Below are 16,340 nucleotides of genomic sequence, written 5' to 3'. Positions count from 1 at the left end.
GAAGTCTCTTCTGCTCACCATGGCTGCATTTTTTTGATGAAAATACAGTAAAATCGGTATTATTGCCAAATATTATTACAATTTAAAGCAGCTGTTTTCTATGTGAATATCTGTTCAACTGTAATTTATTCATGTGATGCTCAGCTGTATTTTCAGCATCATTACTCCAGTCTTCAGTGTCACATGATCTTCAGAAATCATTCTAATATGCTGATTTGCTGCTCAAGAAACATTTCTGATTATTATCAATGTTGAACACACTTGTGCTGATTCATATTTTAGTGGAAATAGTCACTTTTCATAAATTTAATGCATCCTTACTGAATAAAAGTATTAATTTCTTTAAAATATATATATAAATAAATAATTACATTAGAAATGTCATTTTTCCAACATCAGGGGTTTATGTGTGATCATAAAACTTACATTCAATAAAATTAAATATGCTCATATTTAAGTATGCATCTTAAGATGTAAAATATTCTTAGACTTCATCATGCTTTCGTTGTGGTTCATAGCTATTAATTTTTCATTTATTATTGTACCCTATTGCATTTATGTATTTTATCTTTAACGTCTGAGGAAATTTACAAAGATCACTCCAAATGCATCTTGAACTTTAAACAATTTTAAGATATTTTTACTTAATCACTTATTCTTGCTGTTGAAGTGTCAGCCATTTATTACAATGTGTTTGGTGTAAGGTCTGCTTTTGTTTAATCCTTATATAATACATTTATTTGTATATTTATTTATACAATTGTTTCAAAGCAGTTCTACAGAAGACAGTCATTATTCAGCACATTTTAGTTTAGTGTTATAATGCTTAGTTAAATCATAAATTATTACAAATAATCTCAATTAAGAAAAAAGATGGTAACACTTTATTGTAAGGTGTCCTTGCTACACGTTACATGTACTTACTATTATAATAACAATAAATTCTGCAAAATTACATGCAAGTAACCCCAAGCCAAACCTTAATCCTAACCCTAACCATATAGTAAGTACATGTAGTTTTTGTATAATTACACTGTAACAAGGACACCTTCAAATAAAGTGTAACAAAAAGATTCTAGATGGTATAAAAAAATACATATAAAGCACCTTAAAACACAGTGTACCAAAGTGCTGTACAATTACATAAAACACAATAAAATACAAAGAGAGAGAAAATAAAAATACAGTAAGAGCAAAATAAAATACAATAAAATAAACAGACCCACTTTATATTAAGTGGCCATAACAACTAAGTACTTACATTTAAATTAATAATTTGGTACAATGCACTTATTGTGTACATACATGTTTTTACATTGTACTTATATTTTAAAAATACCTGCATGTAATTACATCTGTAATTAATTTCTGTAATTACATTTATAATTACACAGTTGACCCATCCCTTACCCATATCCCACCTCAATAGCAAAAGTGTTTTGCAATACAATATGAACACAGTATGTACATTGTACTTAATTTTTGATGTAAGTACATAGTAGTTAAGGCCTCTTAATATAAATTGGGGCCAAATAAACTAATATAAATGGTTATGAGTATAAATCAGAAAGTATGGCTATAGTAATACTTAAACAAGTCAAACTCACCCAATCCATTTTGTACCCGAGTGCAATTTCTTACACAAAGGTGAAGTTGCAAGTCCCTTGATAAAAGCAGGTAAACTCATGCTGTCCTGAAAGTGCATGTTTTTATTAGCTCTGTTTGGAGTCACATGACACAAACGCATAGCTGTCACTCAAGTGGTGTTGCATTGTTAATGCATTCAATTTTTAACCAAACTAGATATACTTATACAACAATGCATTCCTCCCTAAACATGCCGTCTTATGAAATATTCAGCAGATGATTTTATAGCAACTTACAAATGAGGAAAATCACAAGCAATTTGTCGTAGGAGCCAACAATATTCATAGAACACCATTTTAAAATTAAAGTACAAAATGAGTACGTAAGCGACAAAAGAGCTGAAAAAATACAAAGAGCAAAAGGTTTTGCATGTTATTGTTTATATGCATGGATGATTTTCTTTGAGTGTCTTTGTACGTAAACATTGCGTAATTTAAACCTGTAACACTACAGCGAATAGAATACAAACTGACATATAAAACCTGTTGGAGCCATTTCTTTTTCTATTTTCATATTTTGGACTGAATTGACTGATTTACTAATTTGAATATAATTAAGTTTATGTTTGATCATTATTATTTGTGTTTGAGTATTTGCATCGAATGTTATGAAATTTTTAATTGAGACTCATATTATTGCAATTGTGTATTTAGTGTAGGTAAGGAAGTAGGTGGGGTGAGTAGGGGGAAGCGGATGCAATTTTCAGACCGTGTGTTCATGTGGCTGTGTGTGCTAATGTTTAGCGGTGAAGCTATGGTTCAACACAAAGAGCAAAAGGTTTTGCATGTTATTGTTTATATGCATGGATGATTTTCTTTGAGTGTCTTTGTACGTAAACATTGCGTAATTTAAACCTGTAACACTACAGCGAATAGAATACAAACTGACATATAAAACCTGTTGGAGCCATTTCTTTTTCTATTTTCATATTTTGGAATGAATGGACTGATTTACTAATTTGAATATAATTAAGTTTATGTTTGATCATTATTATTTGTGTTTGAGTATTTGCATCGAATGTTATGAAATTTTTAATTGAGACTCATATTATTGCAATTGTGTATTTAGTGTAGGTAAGGAAGTAGGTGGGGTGAGTAGGGGGGAAGCGGATGCAATTTTCAGACCGTGTGTTCATGTGGCTGTGTGTGCTAATGTTTAGCGGTGAAGCTATGGTTCAACTGTTGATCTTATGGATTGTTGTTTTGCGAAAATAAATTATTAAGAAGCTATGCTACAGACTCACGCGTCAATTGTTCGCCCCTACCTGGATAGTGGTTTATCACAAATTTGCCGCTACATTGAACTCTGAAAATTCCGCGAAGACACGGATGTGGATGCGGATCAGGCTACGACCTTTAGGTAATTGATGTGGATGTCTGCTGCTGTACTGCACCAATGGATTATTCAGCGAAGGAACTGACTTCATTAAGACACTGTTTGAACATGATGTGCCGTGAGTAGCCATTCGGTTATCGATTATGGCGATGGCTATTGAAAGCGGTCTTGTAAGACGGTTTAAGGTTGTCTTATATGGGCCAAAGATTTAAGCTGATGCAAGCGGCTGAGGCAAGAATGCAAGCTTGATTCTCATTCGGGTCAAACATACAAAGCAGTTGTGAATAACAACAAGTGTTTATGATGACTGAGACTGATGGTTCAAATCGTACTTGTATGATCCTTTACTTCAAGGAGAAGGAGAATTACTTGATAACCACATGATCAAAGTCAAATCTCAGATTGGTGTCCAAACTCTCTCAGTAGAAGATCTTGTAGTCGCGGAAAAATCTCTTGTTCGTTGTGTTCAACAGCAGGTTGAAGACGAAATTACTTTGTTGAACAAAGGTCAGGCTGTGAAAACCAATAGTAGGATATACATGTTGGATCCAATCCTAGACAATGGTATCTTAAGAGTCGGTGGAAGGTTGAGCAGGATGGCAATGTCAGAAGAGTTTAAACATCCAGCTATTCCAGTGTTAATTTCGTTGATGAATAATTTTCGTCATAATTTTCGTCAACGACCTTTTTTTCACCGACGACAACGAGACAATAACGAACTAAAACTCTTTTTGAATGACAAAAACTATGACGTAAATCTATTGACATTTTCGTCAACGAATAAAAACGAGACGAAAATGTTAGGGAGGGACGATTTGGGAAGAGATTCATTCAGAACGAATCTGCTGCGTGGTTCGGACTCGGAGGTTAGATGCGTACATACACTTGCTGCACGTCGCATAAAACATTAAAAAAATTTAATATGTGGGAGTAAGAGAAGAGCAGACATATGGATAAATCTGACAACGCAAGAGAGAACTCAATTCGGTCCGGTTTTCTGAGCGCAGAATGTAAATCTATTGACATTTTCGTCAACGAATAAAAACGAGACGAAAATGTTAGGGACAAACTCTTCGAACTCGAAACTCTTTTTGAATGACAAAAACTATGACGTAAATCTATTGACATTTTCGTCAACGAATAAAAACGAGACGAAAATGTTAGGGAGGGACGATTTGGGAAGAGATTCATTCAGAACGAATCTGCTGCGTGGTTCGGACTTGGAGGTTAGATGCGTACATACACTTGCTGCACGTCGCATAAAACATTAAAAAATTTTAATATGTGGGAGTAAGAGAAGAGCAGACATATGGATAAATCTGACGACGCAAGAGAGAACTCAATTCGGTCCGGTTTTCTGAGCGCAGACACTGAAGCACACACACACAGAAAGCACCTCTCACAGCACGCAAGTACTCTCTCGAGTCGCATGAACGGAGAATTACACACAAAATGATGTCGAATTGTCGAATTGTTTTGACGATTATTCACGTAAACACAGTTGATTACGTCTTAAGTGAACATAAACAGCATGAAGAACGTGTATCAGTAAATTTGCATCCATTGCAGCTGTGCATTCGTTTTTAAAGGGACAGCAGCCTAATTTAGTTGCTATTGTCCCGACTAAATTTACTGTAGATTTAGTCGACTAAAATCTTATGATATTTAGTCGACTAAAACTAAAAACAATTTAGATGACTAAAATATGACTAAAACTAAATGGCATTTTAGTCAAAAGACTATGACTAAAACTAAATCAAAATTTGCTGTCAAAATTAACACTGAGCTATTCTACCCAACAATAGTCATCTGTGTAGACTGTTAACGAACCATATTCACAATATGTCAGGTCATTGTGGTAGAAGCCAACTGCTTGCTAAACTCCATAAAAGATACTGGATTACCAGAGGTAATGCTACTGCCAGGAAAGTCATCAGAGATTGCCTTTTCTGTAGATGTTGGCATGGATCTGCAAGTGAACAAAAGATGTCAGACTTACCCCTAAATCGAATCACTCCTGATTTACCACCTTTCAGTCACGTTGGAATCGATTACTTTGGTCCAATTGAGGTGAAGAGGGGGAGAGCTCATGTCAAAAGATATGGAGTGATATTTACCTGCTTTAAGAGCTGTTCATCTTGAAGTGGCCTATTCTCTGAACACAGATTCCTGTAGTTGTGCTCTCAGAAGATTTACGTGTAGAAGGGGTCAAGTCAAGGAGATAATTTCGGATAATGGAACCAACTTCATCGGGGCAGAGTGAGAATTGAGAGAAGCACTTGCTGACATCAACCAAGATAAAATACAGACGGTACTGCTGAGAGAGAATGTGAAGTGGACTTTCAATCCTCCTTTAGGTTCTCATCATGGAGGTGTATGGGAACGAATCATTCGAATTCTCAAAAAGATCCTATACTCCGTTCTGAGACAGGACACCCTTGATGATGAAGGCCTACAGACTGCTTTATGTGAAGTGGAAGCTATACTCAACAATCATCCAATCACTGCAGTTTCAGAGAATGCTAAAGATCCAGAAGCTTTAACCCCTAATAATTTGCTTCAGATGAAAGGTGTTCCTATTTAGCCTCCTGGGATTTTTCAGAAGGATGACATCTATTCCGGAAGAAGATGGAAACAAGTACAGTATATTTGCGACCTTTTCTGGAAACGCTGGATTAGAGAGTACCTCCCGCTAATGCAGAAGAGGCAGAAGTGGAACAAAAGCAAACAAAACCTTAAAACTGGTGATATTGTTCTCATTATCGATGATACTTCACCACGGAACTCTTGGCCTTTAGGTCAAATTTTGGAGACATTTCTGGACAGCAAAGGGTATGTACGCAGAGTTAAAGTGAGGACAAAGAACAGTATCATGGAGAGACCTATTATCAACTTATGCTTCCTAAAAGACATGTCATGAGCATCTGAAGAAACTGACCAGAAGACTCTGACACTTTTGGCCAATTTTTTGAATTTTTTTCTTTCTTTTTTTTGTTGTTGTTACTTTTGTTAAAAATCATGGCTCCTTTTTTGAATGAATTATTAGAATTGTCACAAGTTGACAATTACGGGCCGGAATGTTGGAGCCATTTCTTTTTCTGTTTTCATATTTTGTACTGATTTACTAATTTGAATATAATTAAGTTTATGTTTGATCATTATTGTTTGTGTTTGAGTATTTGCATTGAATGGTATGAAATTGTCAATTGAGACTCTTATTATATTATTGCAATTGTGTATTTAGTGTAGGTAAGGAAGTAGGTGGGGTGAGTAGGGGGGAAGCGGATGCAATTTTCAGACCGTGTGTTCATGTGGCTGTGTGTGCTAATGTTTAGCGGTGAAGCTATGGTTCAACTGTTGATCTTATGGATTGTTGTTTTGCGAAAATAAATGATTAAGAAGCTACGCTACAGACTCACGCGTCAATTGTTCGCCCCTACCTGGATTGTTGAAATGAAAGTTAGTCTTCATAAAACATTACACCTGTTCTCCCGTCTCATTTGTTTTGGTTTCAATTTTTTTGTTTTGTTGTTGTTGGCTTGTTTTAAAGCATGTAGTCATACAGTATGGTCTGCTTGACGTTGAAATAATTGACATTGCCTTCCTGTCTGTTAAGTAACCACAAAAACATTTTGGCTTCTACATTCCTTATATTCCCAATCTCTCTCCATTAAGATGCATTTAGCTGGAAGTTTCTCTTTTTGACTCTTCCGCAATTGTCACGTACACAAGGAGCCAAATATATGCTCTCTAAATCACCCACTTTGCTTTGAAGTCATTTTATGTGACCGTTTCATGGTCTTAAAACTGTGTTCATGACTGTGACTTGATTAACCAGTGGGTGATTGAAGGTGATTATTTTAAACACAGGTACTTTGGGAATGTTGAAGACAAAAACAATGGTGCTTTTCACTGAGTTTGCAGAATCATCTGCGTTTCCGTCTCTGCTGGTGTTGCTTGATAACGGTGGGTTTGTTAGACCTGCTGGTGTTGAAGATATGCTGTTTGACCAGGTGTCTGTGATTGTAGTGCCTTCTGAATCAGACCTGTTTAGCGCTGTTTGAATTGATATGCCCACAGTTGAGCCTTTGTGTTCCTCAGCTAATGGAGTGGTGACAGGTTTAGGGTCACTGCTTGTGGCTGTGAGAGGAGATGCTGGAGAAAATGGGTTTAAGGAGGCGTTTGTGTTCGTTTTCTGATTTTCCTGAGTGGTCAGAAACATTGAGGGCGTGTTCATAGATGTGGGCTTTGAATCAGGTGTCATTGCTTGTCTTGAAACTGTTCCCTGTAAAGAAAAGACAAAAAGAAAGTGGTTGAATGAGAGACCCATGCTGTAAAAAAATAATTAGTTTTTACAGTAGAAGGCTTTAAACAGTTATCACCTCTTAACTGGTTAACGATAAACTACCTTAGCACATACCATAGTGTGAAAAATTGTATATGATTTTATTATAAAATACTATCAATTTTATGGTTTTGGCAATCAAAAGGAATTAAAAATCATTAAAAGGACAGAAGTCCCTGCATAACTATGATAATATGATGATATTGATATGATATGATAATATTTTATTTGAATAGTTTTGTTTCTTTTACATTTTTGTTATAAATAAACTGACTTTAACTACTTGAGCTACTTGAACTAGAAAAATGTGTTTAAATATTGACAGGTTTTCTTCTATTAAGAGAATTAAGAGATTTAAATGTTGGTCGGTTTTGATCTATTAGGAGATTTAAATGTTGTTCAGGTTTGGTCTGCTAAGTTATTTAACTGTTGGCTGTTAGGGTTAGGTTAACGAAAGAATTAATGATGAATTAATAAAAATGTGGTTGGTTGTCACAGGTGAAATTCTGGAAAAGTCTGATGCACAGTCAAATGCACGAGCATTCAAAAGTACAGTATGACTAGTGGTTTGTTTGTGCGATGTGTACATGTTGTGTAGAATATGCTGCTAACCGGCGTTGGTGTTGTTGTAGATGTTGATGCTGTGAAAGCAGTTACAGGTGTTTGCGAGTGCTCTGGGTTGGGGATTTTAGGTGTAGCTGTAACTTGTGCCGCTATGACAGGTCTTGAGGTCTCAACAAGTGTTGTTGAGTCTGAGGAAGTAACCAGACTTGGATTTAGAGTTGCGTCAGTTGTTGCGGACTGAGATGATTGCGATTCCATCACAGGTGTCAGAGTTTCTTGACCGTCAGTTGGCAGACTTTCTGATTGAGATGACTCAGATGTTGTTTCATTTAAGGTTATCAGTGTGCTATTAAAGTCGTCTATCAATGTAAACTCATTCCATGTTGTGTTATCAGAAGAGGACCAAAACACATCAGTTAAATGTTCAGTGTTATTTTCTGTGGCTGATGCAGTGTCGTCGACGGCTGAAATTGCATTTGTAGTCGATTCCACAGGTGTTTTGATAGTCGATGCTATTTCAGTATCGGTTGTGTCATCCGGTGGGTCAATTGTTAATGATTCCTCCGTCGGCTCTGTTGCACTTTGGGAAGTTTGCTTTGTATTTGTAGCTGACATTGAGGTTGTAAATGAAGGCTCTGCCGTGATAGACGTAGAATCCAAATCATCTGATGTGATGGAGGTTTGAGTGTGATCTGGTGACTGTTGTGATGTGTTCGCAGTGGAGTGTGATGTTCCAGAAGATGCGTCAGAGGACAGAAATCCTGCAGTCATTGTCCTTGTGTATTCAGAAAATGCCGTCTGATCTGTGACACTTCTGCTGGAGGAAGTTGAGGTTGTAACAGAAGGCTCTGTAATCTTTGCATTGGTTGGTGTGATTTGCGACGATGTAGTCTGAAGAAGTGCAGAGGCAGCAGCAATTGTTTGAGACATTTGTGTTTGCAGGTGGCTGAAAGACGTAGTATCTAATTCATTTGTAGATTGGTAGATTGATGGTGAGTCAGAAGTGTCACTGAGAGAAGTGTTCTTCAGTTGTGTAGTGGCTGGAATGGCGGAGTAAGACTCGGTTGTGCTTCTCGTTGCAAAGTGATTTGGTTCTGAGCTGGTTGTGAAGATGGATGAACTCAAGTCTGGAGTTGGTGTAGGGGCAATCGTTGTTGCTGTCGATTCATTTGATGTGATGGAGACTTGAGTGTGGTCTGATGACTCAAGCTGTTGTGTCGTCGTCGTAGTGGAGTGTGATGTTCCAGAGGACGCAACAGGGGATGGAAATGAAGAGCCTGTAGTTGTTGTTGTATGTGCAATCATTGTTGTTGATTCAGAAAATTCCGTCTGTTTTATGACACTTCTTTCGGTTGTTGGCTCAGGTTTTTGGGTACCATTTAATGCTCCAGCAGTCCAAGAAATAGACATATTGCTGTTTGAGGTTTGCTCTGCATCATTCTGTGTATTGGAAACAGTGGTGGTAATTGAATCATGGTTTGCATGACTCGGAGTCAGTGTCATTGATGTGTCCGTGCTAGTTGTTGTAGTGCTTTCTGTTGAGCTGATCCCATGTGAAGTGGCATTGGTTAAGGGCTCCATTGTTTGAGTTGCAGTGCTTTGGTAGTTTATTGGTGAGTCAGAAGTGTTCATTGGTTGTGTAGTGGCTTGAATGGTGGAGTAAGTCTCGGTTGTACTTCTGATAGTGAGCTGGTTTGGTTCTGAGCTTGTTGTGAAGATGGATGAACTCGAGTCGGGAGTTGTTGTAGGGGAAATCGCTGTAATTGTTGATTCAGAAAATGCCGTCTGCTCTCTGTTGGTTGAGGTTTCAGTTGTTGGCTCAGGTTTTTGGGTACCAGTTAATGTTCCAGTGGTCCAAGAATTGGATATGTGTGAGGTTTGGTCATCAGTGGATGTAATGGGTTCATTTTCATCCTCATGACTCGGAGTCAGTGTAGGTGTCTCGGATGTCGTTGATGTGTCCATGCTAGTTGTTTTAGCGCTTCCTGAAGAACTGCTCCCATTGGTTAAGGGCTCCATTGTTTGAGATGCAGTGCTTTGAGAAACAGTCATGTAAAGATTTGGAGAAGAACTGGTAGTAAAATTAGAGTCGGTTTGGCAGCAGTCCGGAGGAAAGTAGGAGTTCAAGATTCCTGCAAATAAAAACAGCAAATACTTTGTGATAGACAGCTCTGGTTTTTCTTTCTCTTGAAGGTACTGTGAGTATTGTAAGTGATAGAGTGAAAAACTTATTATCTGTTATTAAAATACAGTATGAAATTTACGCCGCCAAAAAGTACCAGTGGAAATCTTGGACACGATTGACTGAATTTATGTTTCAATTTGATCTAAAAGCTTCTGCTTATTAGTTTTGTAAATTGTGGCGAAATGTCGTTACAACAGTGATTCCTTTTGTTCCTCTCTCGTAAATCGCTACGGATAAACGTGTCAACTAAATGCGTAAATGTAAAATTGTTGTTACTGTTTTTATTTTAATGCATGCATTAGAGCAGATGAAGAAAGCTCAATTTTGTCACATTTTGCTCATTAAATCATTCCCATACTTCCATTTGTGTAATTTCGCATTTTTCATTATTTAAAAAAAATGGTAACACTTTAGATTAGGGAGCACTATTGACTAGTTAGAATGCATATTGCTAGCGTATTGACTGTTTATTAGTACTTGTATTAATGCTTTGTTCTGCATGACCATATTCTAGATCTCTTAACCCTAACCTGTACACAAATACGTCAACAACCACCTTACTATCAAGAAGCAGTAATTATTATCAACGTTTATTTGAACTTTTGACTGGTCATGTACATAAAAACTGGCATATGGACTGGAATATTATCGAGTCCTTTTGACCAGCGGGTGTGTAAGCGTGCCGTCCTCCTGCGTCATCACGTCTCGATCACAACTCACCCCAGAAGAGCAGGAATGCTGCATTACGCCCCATGGTATCCTGCAAGCTCACCGAATCTGAAAAGCAAATATTTCACCATGTCAACAGGTGTTTTGTCATGTTTTGGTTCTAATCGCTCCACAGGTTCAGGTGCTGACATCTCTGCATGCGTTTAATCTTGTTTGTAAAACTAGAGTCTCATTCTGCGCTAGGGCTGGAATTTGGCCTGCTGATAGCGTCGTTCATTTGCACACGCTGATGTTTTTGCAAGTAAAGCAGTTATGCAAATCAGATTAATCTTTTGATTAGGGCTGGACAAGTTAACGCGTTATCATCGCGTATTAACGTATTAATTGATTAACGCCGACAATTATTGTATCGCGCATTAACACAGTTTTTTATTATTATGAAAGTCCGCTGCTCACTGGCTCTGAATACACATACAGACAAACCATGGGTCACAGGAGGGTGTGATGTTGATCAGTACTGGCTTGGGATGGGCGTCATCACGCGTCTCAACCAATGAGAGCATTTGGGGAGGGCCTAAGACTGCAGCAGCGCTCACATGAAGCGCTCACGATTAAATTATTTAGGCTAAGCATCAACATTCACAAACCACTGTTCACTGTTATTTTTTACAGAAAAGAATGCAATGTGCTCGTAATCAGGACTTCATAAGTGGGAAATAGGGAGTTTCCGATAGCTCGTGAAGACAGCAGAGAAGCGCTCTCGGTCAGCACAGTGCAGTGCATCGTTTTGTTAACTTTGTGGTTTAATATTTTGAGTCGTTTTGGGCGCGGTTACTGGCCATCGGGAGCACCGGGAGAATTCCTGGTGGCCTGGCAGCTGATTTGGCCCGCTGCCCTGTTATTTTGTTTGTTATTATTATTATTAATATTTTATATTTATGCCTTCTCAATGTACCAAAGCGATCATTTCCGATTGTTTCATTCTATAATAACTCATAAATCAGTTAGTCTTGACTGGCAGAGCTGTGCTAATCAGCTCACGTGTGTCACATGATCTTCAGAAATCATTCTAATATGCTGATTTGTTACTCAACAAACATTTATTAATATTATTATTATTATTATTATGTTGAAAACAGATCAGTGTTTTTTTTTCAGGTTTCTTTGATGAATAGAAAGTTCAGAAGAACAACATTTACCTGAAATAGAAATCTTTTGTAACATTATAAATGTCTTTATCATCACTTTTGATCAATTTAAAGCATCCTTGCTAAATAAAAGTATGAATTTCTATAATCCCAATGACTCCAAACTTTTGGTATATTGCATGTATAATGTCACAAAAGCTTTTTATTTCAGATAAATGCTGGTCTTTGGATCTTTCTATTCATCAAAAAAATCCTGATGTACTCAACTGTTTTAAATATTGATAATAATTTTTAATAAATTTACCTTGACCCAGACTTGGACAGAAAAGGCAAAAATATAATGTAGGGCTGTACAATTAATCACATCACGCTGGACTGGAGTCTGTGAATATTAAAGCACAAAAGACTGCTTTTTAAACCATTAGGTTTAACCTGTAAAACGCATGGCAGAAATATAACTAGTGTACAGTAGTATGTACTTATCAAAGTAATAATAATACATTTTAACATTATTTTTAAAGACTTTTGCATGATATTATGCAATTTTTAATCCAATTTAATTATTATAATTTAAATGATTTTCAAATTTAAACTGTAAACCACTGTCATGTGACACTTTGCCAAAATAAAAAATAAAAACGAATTGTTACATTTTAATTTGATTACTTTTTAAAAGATACATTTTTAAAGTTTTTTTGTGCATTCATTTGATTACCAATCAGAATCCAGATTTCTTTTTTTCTAAATTGACAAGAGAAAAAACACATTTCACTATTTTAATAAATTAATAACGTTTTATTAAGTCAGTTGATTAGACATGCGTTTTGGTTGTTTATTTAATCAAACCATTAAAATGGAACAAAGCAGAAACATTAAAATGCAAAAAACACAATTTGGGCAAAAATGAAACTGATTTCACAGAACCCTACCAAAATAAGCTCAAAGAGGACTTCATCAAGGTTAATGTATAAAATAAAGAAAGACATCTGGTTTTAGTTATAAAACACCTTCATATTCACCACAAACACAAAATGTCCAGCTGACACTCACACTTTTACTGATAAAACAAGACACCAGTGTTATTATGTCGCACAATGTATTTTCCAACTCAAACACAAACGTGTAATTCTGTAATGAGATTATAGCAATATCAGTATCAAACGACAGCAGTTAGCTTTAGCTTTAGCAATCAGGAAGAGGAAATAGAGCAGACAGAAATCACATTCTTCAAATACTCCTTTACTCACCCCATCAGATGAAAACCTGATCAAAGTGATGTGAATTATTCAGAGATCATGGAGTAAAGATGGTTTACCACAACAAAAACAACAACAAAAGACATTTTTAAACCTTTTGGATTTCTAGAAATGAGCACAGCATGTTTAGCGGTGAGAGAAAAACGGCGACGAACCTGTCGGGTGACAATCTTCCTGTTTTGGAAAGCTAGTTTAGACGGTTCACAACAGCGCACAGCTTTGTGTGGCCTACTCACCTGTTGTTTGCTTATTGCTTTGATGTGTACTGTATGATCTAAGATACATAAATACTTAATTATACATCATTTAATTGCTATATTCAGTGCATAAAGTTAAAATGCACTATATCCTATATATATATATATAAAATGCAGAAATGAAAAATATGGTGTTATATTATATATGTGCAATATAAAATGTACATTATATGAATGCATATTTATACGGTTTGCACATATCTTTCCTGCTTAATATATGTTATGCTGTCTAGTTATTATTATCTCTTCAAATATCAATCACTGTATAATTTACAAGTTGTAAATACAAAATTGTCGGAGTATGTTTTACAAGAAAATATGATCGCACTTAAAGCCTTTATATACAGTATAATGCATCTCATAAGTATTTGTAATGCATTAATTATGCCTTGTAATGCACTTTATAATGCATAGTGTGATCTCATGAATAATTGTAACCAAGTTCATTAAGTATTATATTCATTGTTACATGAATTGTTAGAAAGTAAAATGTGAAAAACAAACATTCAAATATTATAATGCATTTTAACTTTGGTTACCGTTATTTATGAACAGTATAATGTAAAACAACATGTATAATAAATACCTTTACACTGTAAAAAAAATCCGTAAAAACACGTGAAACTGAAATAATGCAATAAACATTAATTTAACAACATTAGGTGTAACACACAACCCTAATATACAAAACTGATAAGAAACAACATGTATAATAAATACCTTTATAACACATCATAAATAACGGCTTTAAGTAAAATCTTGCTGAAAATACTCTAAATTTCATGTTTAATTCATTGTTACTTGCCATTTATTAGCATTTTCTGAGTGATTTTTTAAAAGTAAATCCTACACCGATTTTTCAGTGTATGTAAATGAAGACAGATCTTGTGTATGTAAACTTAGCCAATACGTGCAAATACTTCAAGACGCCATTTGAATATTTCCGAAAGCTTTTATTTTCAGCCTTTTCTGCTGAATTGACCACTGCGGTCACTGCGGGGTGTGTTCAGGAAATCAGCATTCACACGATTCTCTCGTACTCCACACAGAAACACAAACATTTCCTCATAGTGATAACTGGATCGAGATAAAGATCGTTCACTGCAGGAAAATAACCTGCGTTTGCACTCTGGTAAACCCTGGCATTGAGCTGTCTGGCTTTGCTCAGGGAAATTTATTGATAAAATCGGTTTTATTTACACCTGCTGAACACAATAAAAGTCATCTGAGGACATTCGCTGCTGCTGCTGCTGCTGTTGCTGTCCAAACTAGCTGAATAAATGTAACTTGTTACAAATGTAACAAATGTATTTGAAAGCCCATTCCTGTCACTGATTTAAAAATGTTAAAAAAAAGCAATTGTGAGTTTTCAACTCGCGAGTTAAATCGAAATTGTGCATCTTTATTTGCATCTTTTCTCTTGCAATTCTGAATTGTCTTCTCAGAATCGTGAGATATAAACTTGAAATCGCAAGTCATAAAGTCCAATCCTGAGGAAAAAATTGCGATTTTAGATCTTGCAATTCTGACTATAACACGCAGTTATGACTTTATAACTTGCAATTGTGAGTTTATAGCAGTTCTGAGAAAGAAAGAAAAAAGTCGCATTTTTAATATATATATATATAGGATAAAGGTACAAATTAAATAAAGAGAAATAATAAAAGGCAGGTTTTAGTTTTTAGATGGAAGGTTGTTTCCGCCACCAAATAGAAAAATTATTGGTAATTGCAACTTTTATCTCACAATTCTGACTTTTTTGCAATTCCGAGTTCATTTGTCAATTCCGAGGATTTTTTTGCGCACAATTCTGACTTTTTCCCCAGAATTGCAAGAAAAAAAGTCAGAATTGTGAGATAAAAAGTCGCTTTTTTTTTTTTTTTTTTAAATTCAGTGGCGCAAACAAGCTTTCATAGATGTATGCCGATTCTAAGCAATCTGAATAAATGTATTTTAAAAGTATGATTATTTAAATCTAATCAAATAAATGCAAATAGTAAGTGTTTCATTGATGTATGACAAATATGCATCACATTAAGTTTATTAGTTTATGTTAAAAAATTGTGTAATTCAAAGGGTGGTAAATTTGACATGAAATTCATATGCATCAATCTTAAATGTATGCTTATATATATATATATATATATTAAGGCTATGCTGGGTGCTGAAACGGTCTGATGTTCCTGTTGGTTCAGTTTAATCTGCTGGTAAACAGGTGTGTGGTTTTGAGCTCAGGTTTTTTGCACGTGAAAGTTGAAGTGGTAATTATCTGCCATTCATGTTAACAAGTGTTGAAGAATTACTGCGATCTAACCATCAATGCAAACAGAACTACGCCCTTAAACATGCTACGAATTCAAGCCAGCAACTCCTCCGAAGCATCCAGAATTACACTGAATCCAAAAATATATCACAATAAACAGAAGAATTCATCCATAAATGAACATTTACTCCCTCCTCATGTCATTCCAAAACTTTTCTCTTTACTACTGAGCACAAAGACGTTTGGTGAATGTTGTCAACAGTTTTGGTTACCTTTGGCTTTCATTCAAAAAAAGCACCTTTTCTTCTTTTTTGTTCCACAGAAGAAAGAGGTTTTGGAATGAACAAGGGTGTGTGCAAACGATGACAGAATAATCATTCAGAGTCACGAGTGGTTTGGAAACGGACGAACAGATTTATGCTTATAAATAATTTAGTGAAAATGTGAAAATTTTTTGCTAAGAAATTGCTAGAGGTTTTCACAAATAATTACAAGCAACACATTTAATTAAACGTGAAAGTAGAAAGACTGAAATAGTGTTTTCTTGGAAAACATGCTTCAGTGATCTATTTACACCTGTGTGTGTGTGTGTGTGTGTGAGAGAGAGAGAGTGTGTGTGTGTGTGTGTGTGTGAGTGTGTGTGTGTGTGTGTGTGTGAGAGAGAGAGAGAG

General features: G+C 35.8%; 1 protein-coding gene across 1 annotated transcript; it reads right to left on the bottom strand.

Moving 5' to 3' along the window:
• Nucleotides 1-4,753: 4,753 nt before the first annotated feature.
• LOC107740746 (serine-rich adhesin for platelets-like) lies at nucleotides 4,754-13,280 on the bottom strand. Its single transcript, XM_016553248.1, has 4 exons — nucleotides 13,141-13,280; nucleotides 10,797-10,853; nucleotides 7,940-10,023; nucleotides 4,754-7,267 (listed from the first exon to the last, which is right to left on the bottom strand). Exons 2-4 carry the CDS (start codon nucleotides 10,828-10,830, stop codon nucleotides 6,776-6,778), a joined length of 2,610 nt encoding a protein of 869 aa, XP_016408734.1. The 5' UTR covers nucleotides 10,831-10,853; nucleotides 13,141-13,280; the 3' UTR covers nucleotides 4,754-6,775.
• Nucleotides 13,281-16,340: the final 3,060 nt, after the last annotated feature.

Source organism: Sinocyclocheilus rhinocerous, unplaced genomic scaffold (assembly GCF_001515625.1).
Source record: "Sinocyclocheilus rhinocerous isolate Xijiao unplaced genomic scaffold, SAMN03320098_v1.1 scaffold1456, whole genome shotgun sequence".
NCBI lineage: Eukaryota > Metazoa > Chordata > Actinopteri > Cypriniformes > Cyprinidae > Sinocyclocheilus > Sinocyclocheilus rhinocerous.
Note: the sequence above shows the minus strand (reverse complement) of the source record. Positions and strands in the feature narration are given on the sequence as shown.

Bases quoted from the DNA above. Each gene is read 5' to 3' on its own strand.
- LOC107740746 (XM_016553248.1), bottom strand. From the start codon at position 10,830: ATGGGGCGTAATGCAGCATTCCTGCTCTTCTGGG. The intron at 10,024-10,796 runs GTGAGTTGTGAT...TTTTATTTGCAG, and splicing joins AGCATTCCTGCTCTTCTGGG to GAATCTTGAACTCCTACTTT. The intron at 7,268-7,939 runs GTTAGCAGCATA...TTTTCTTTACAG, and splicing joins CTACAACAACACCAACGCCG to GGAACAGTTTCAAGACAAGC.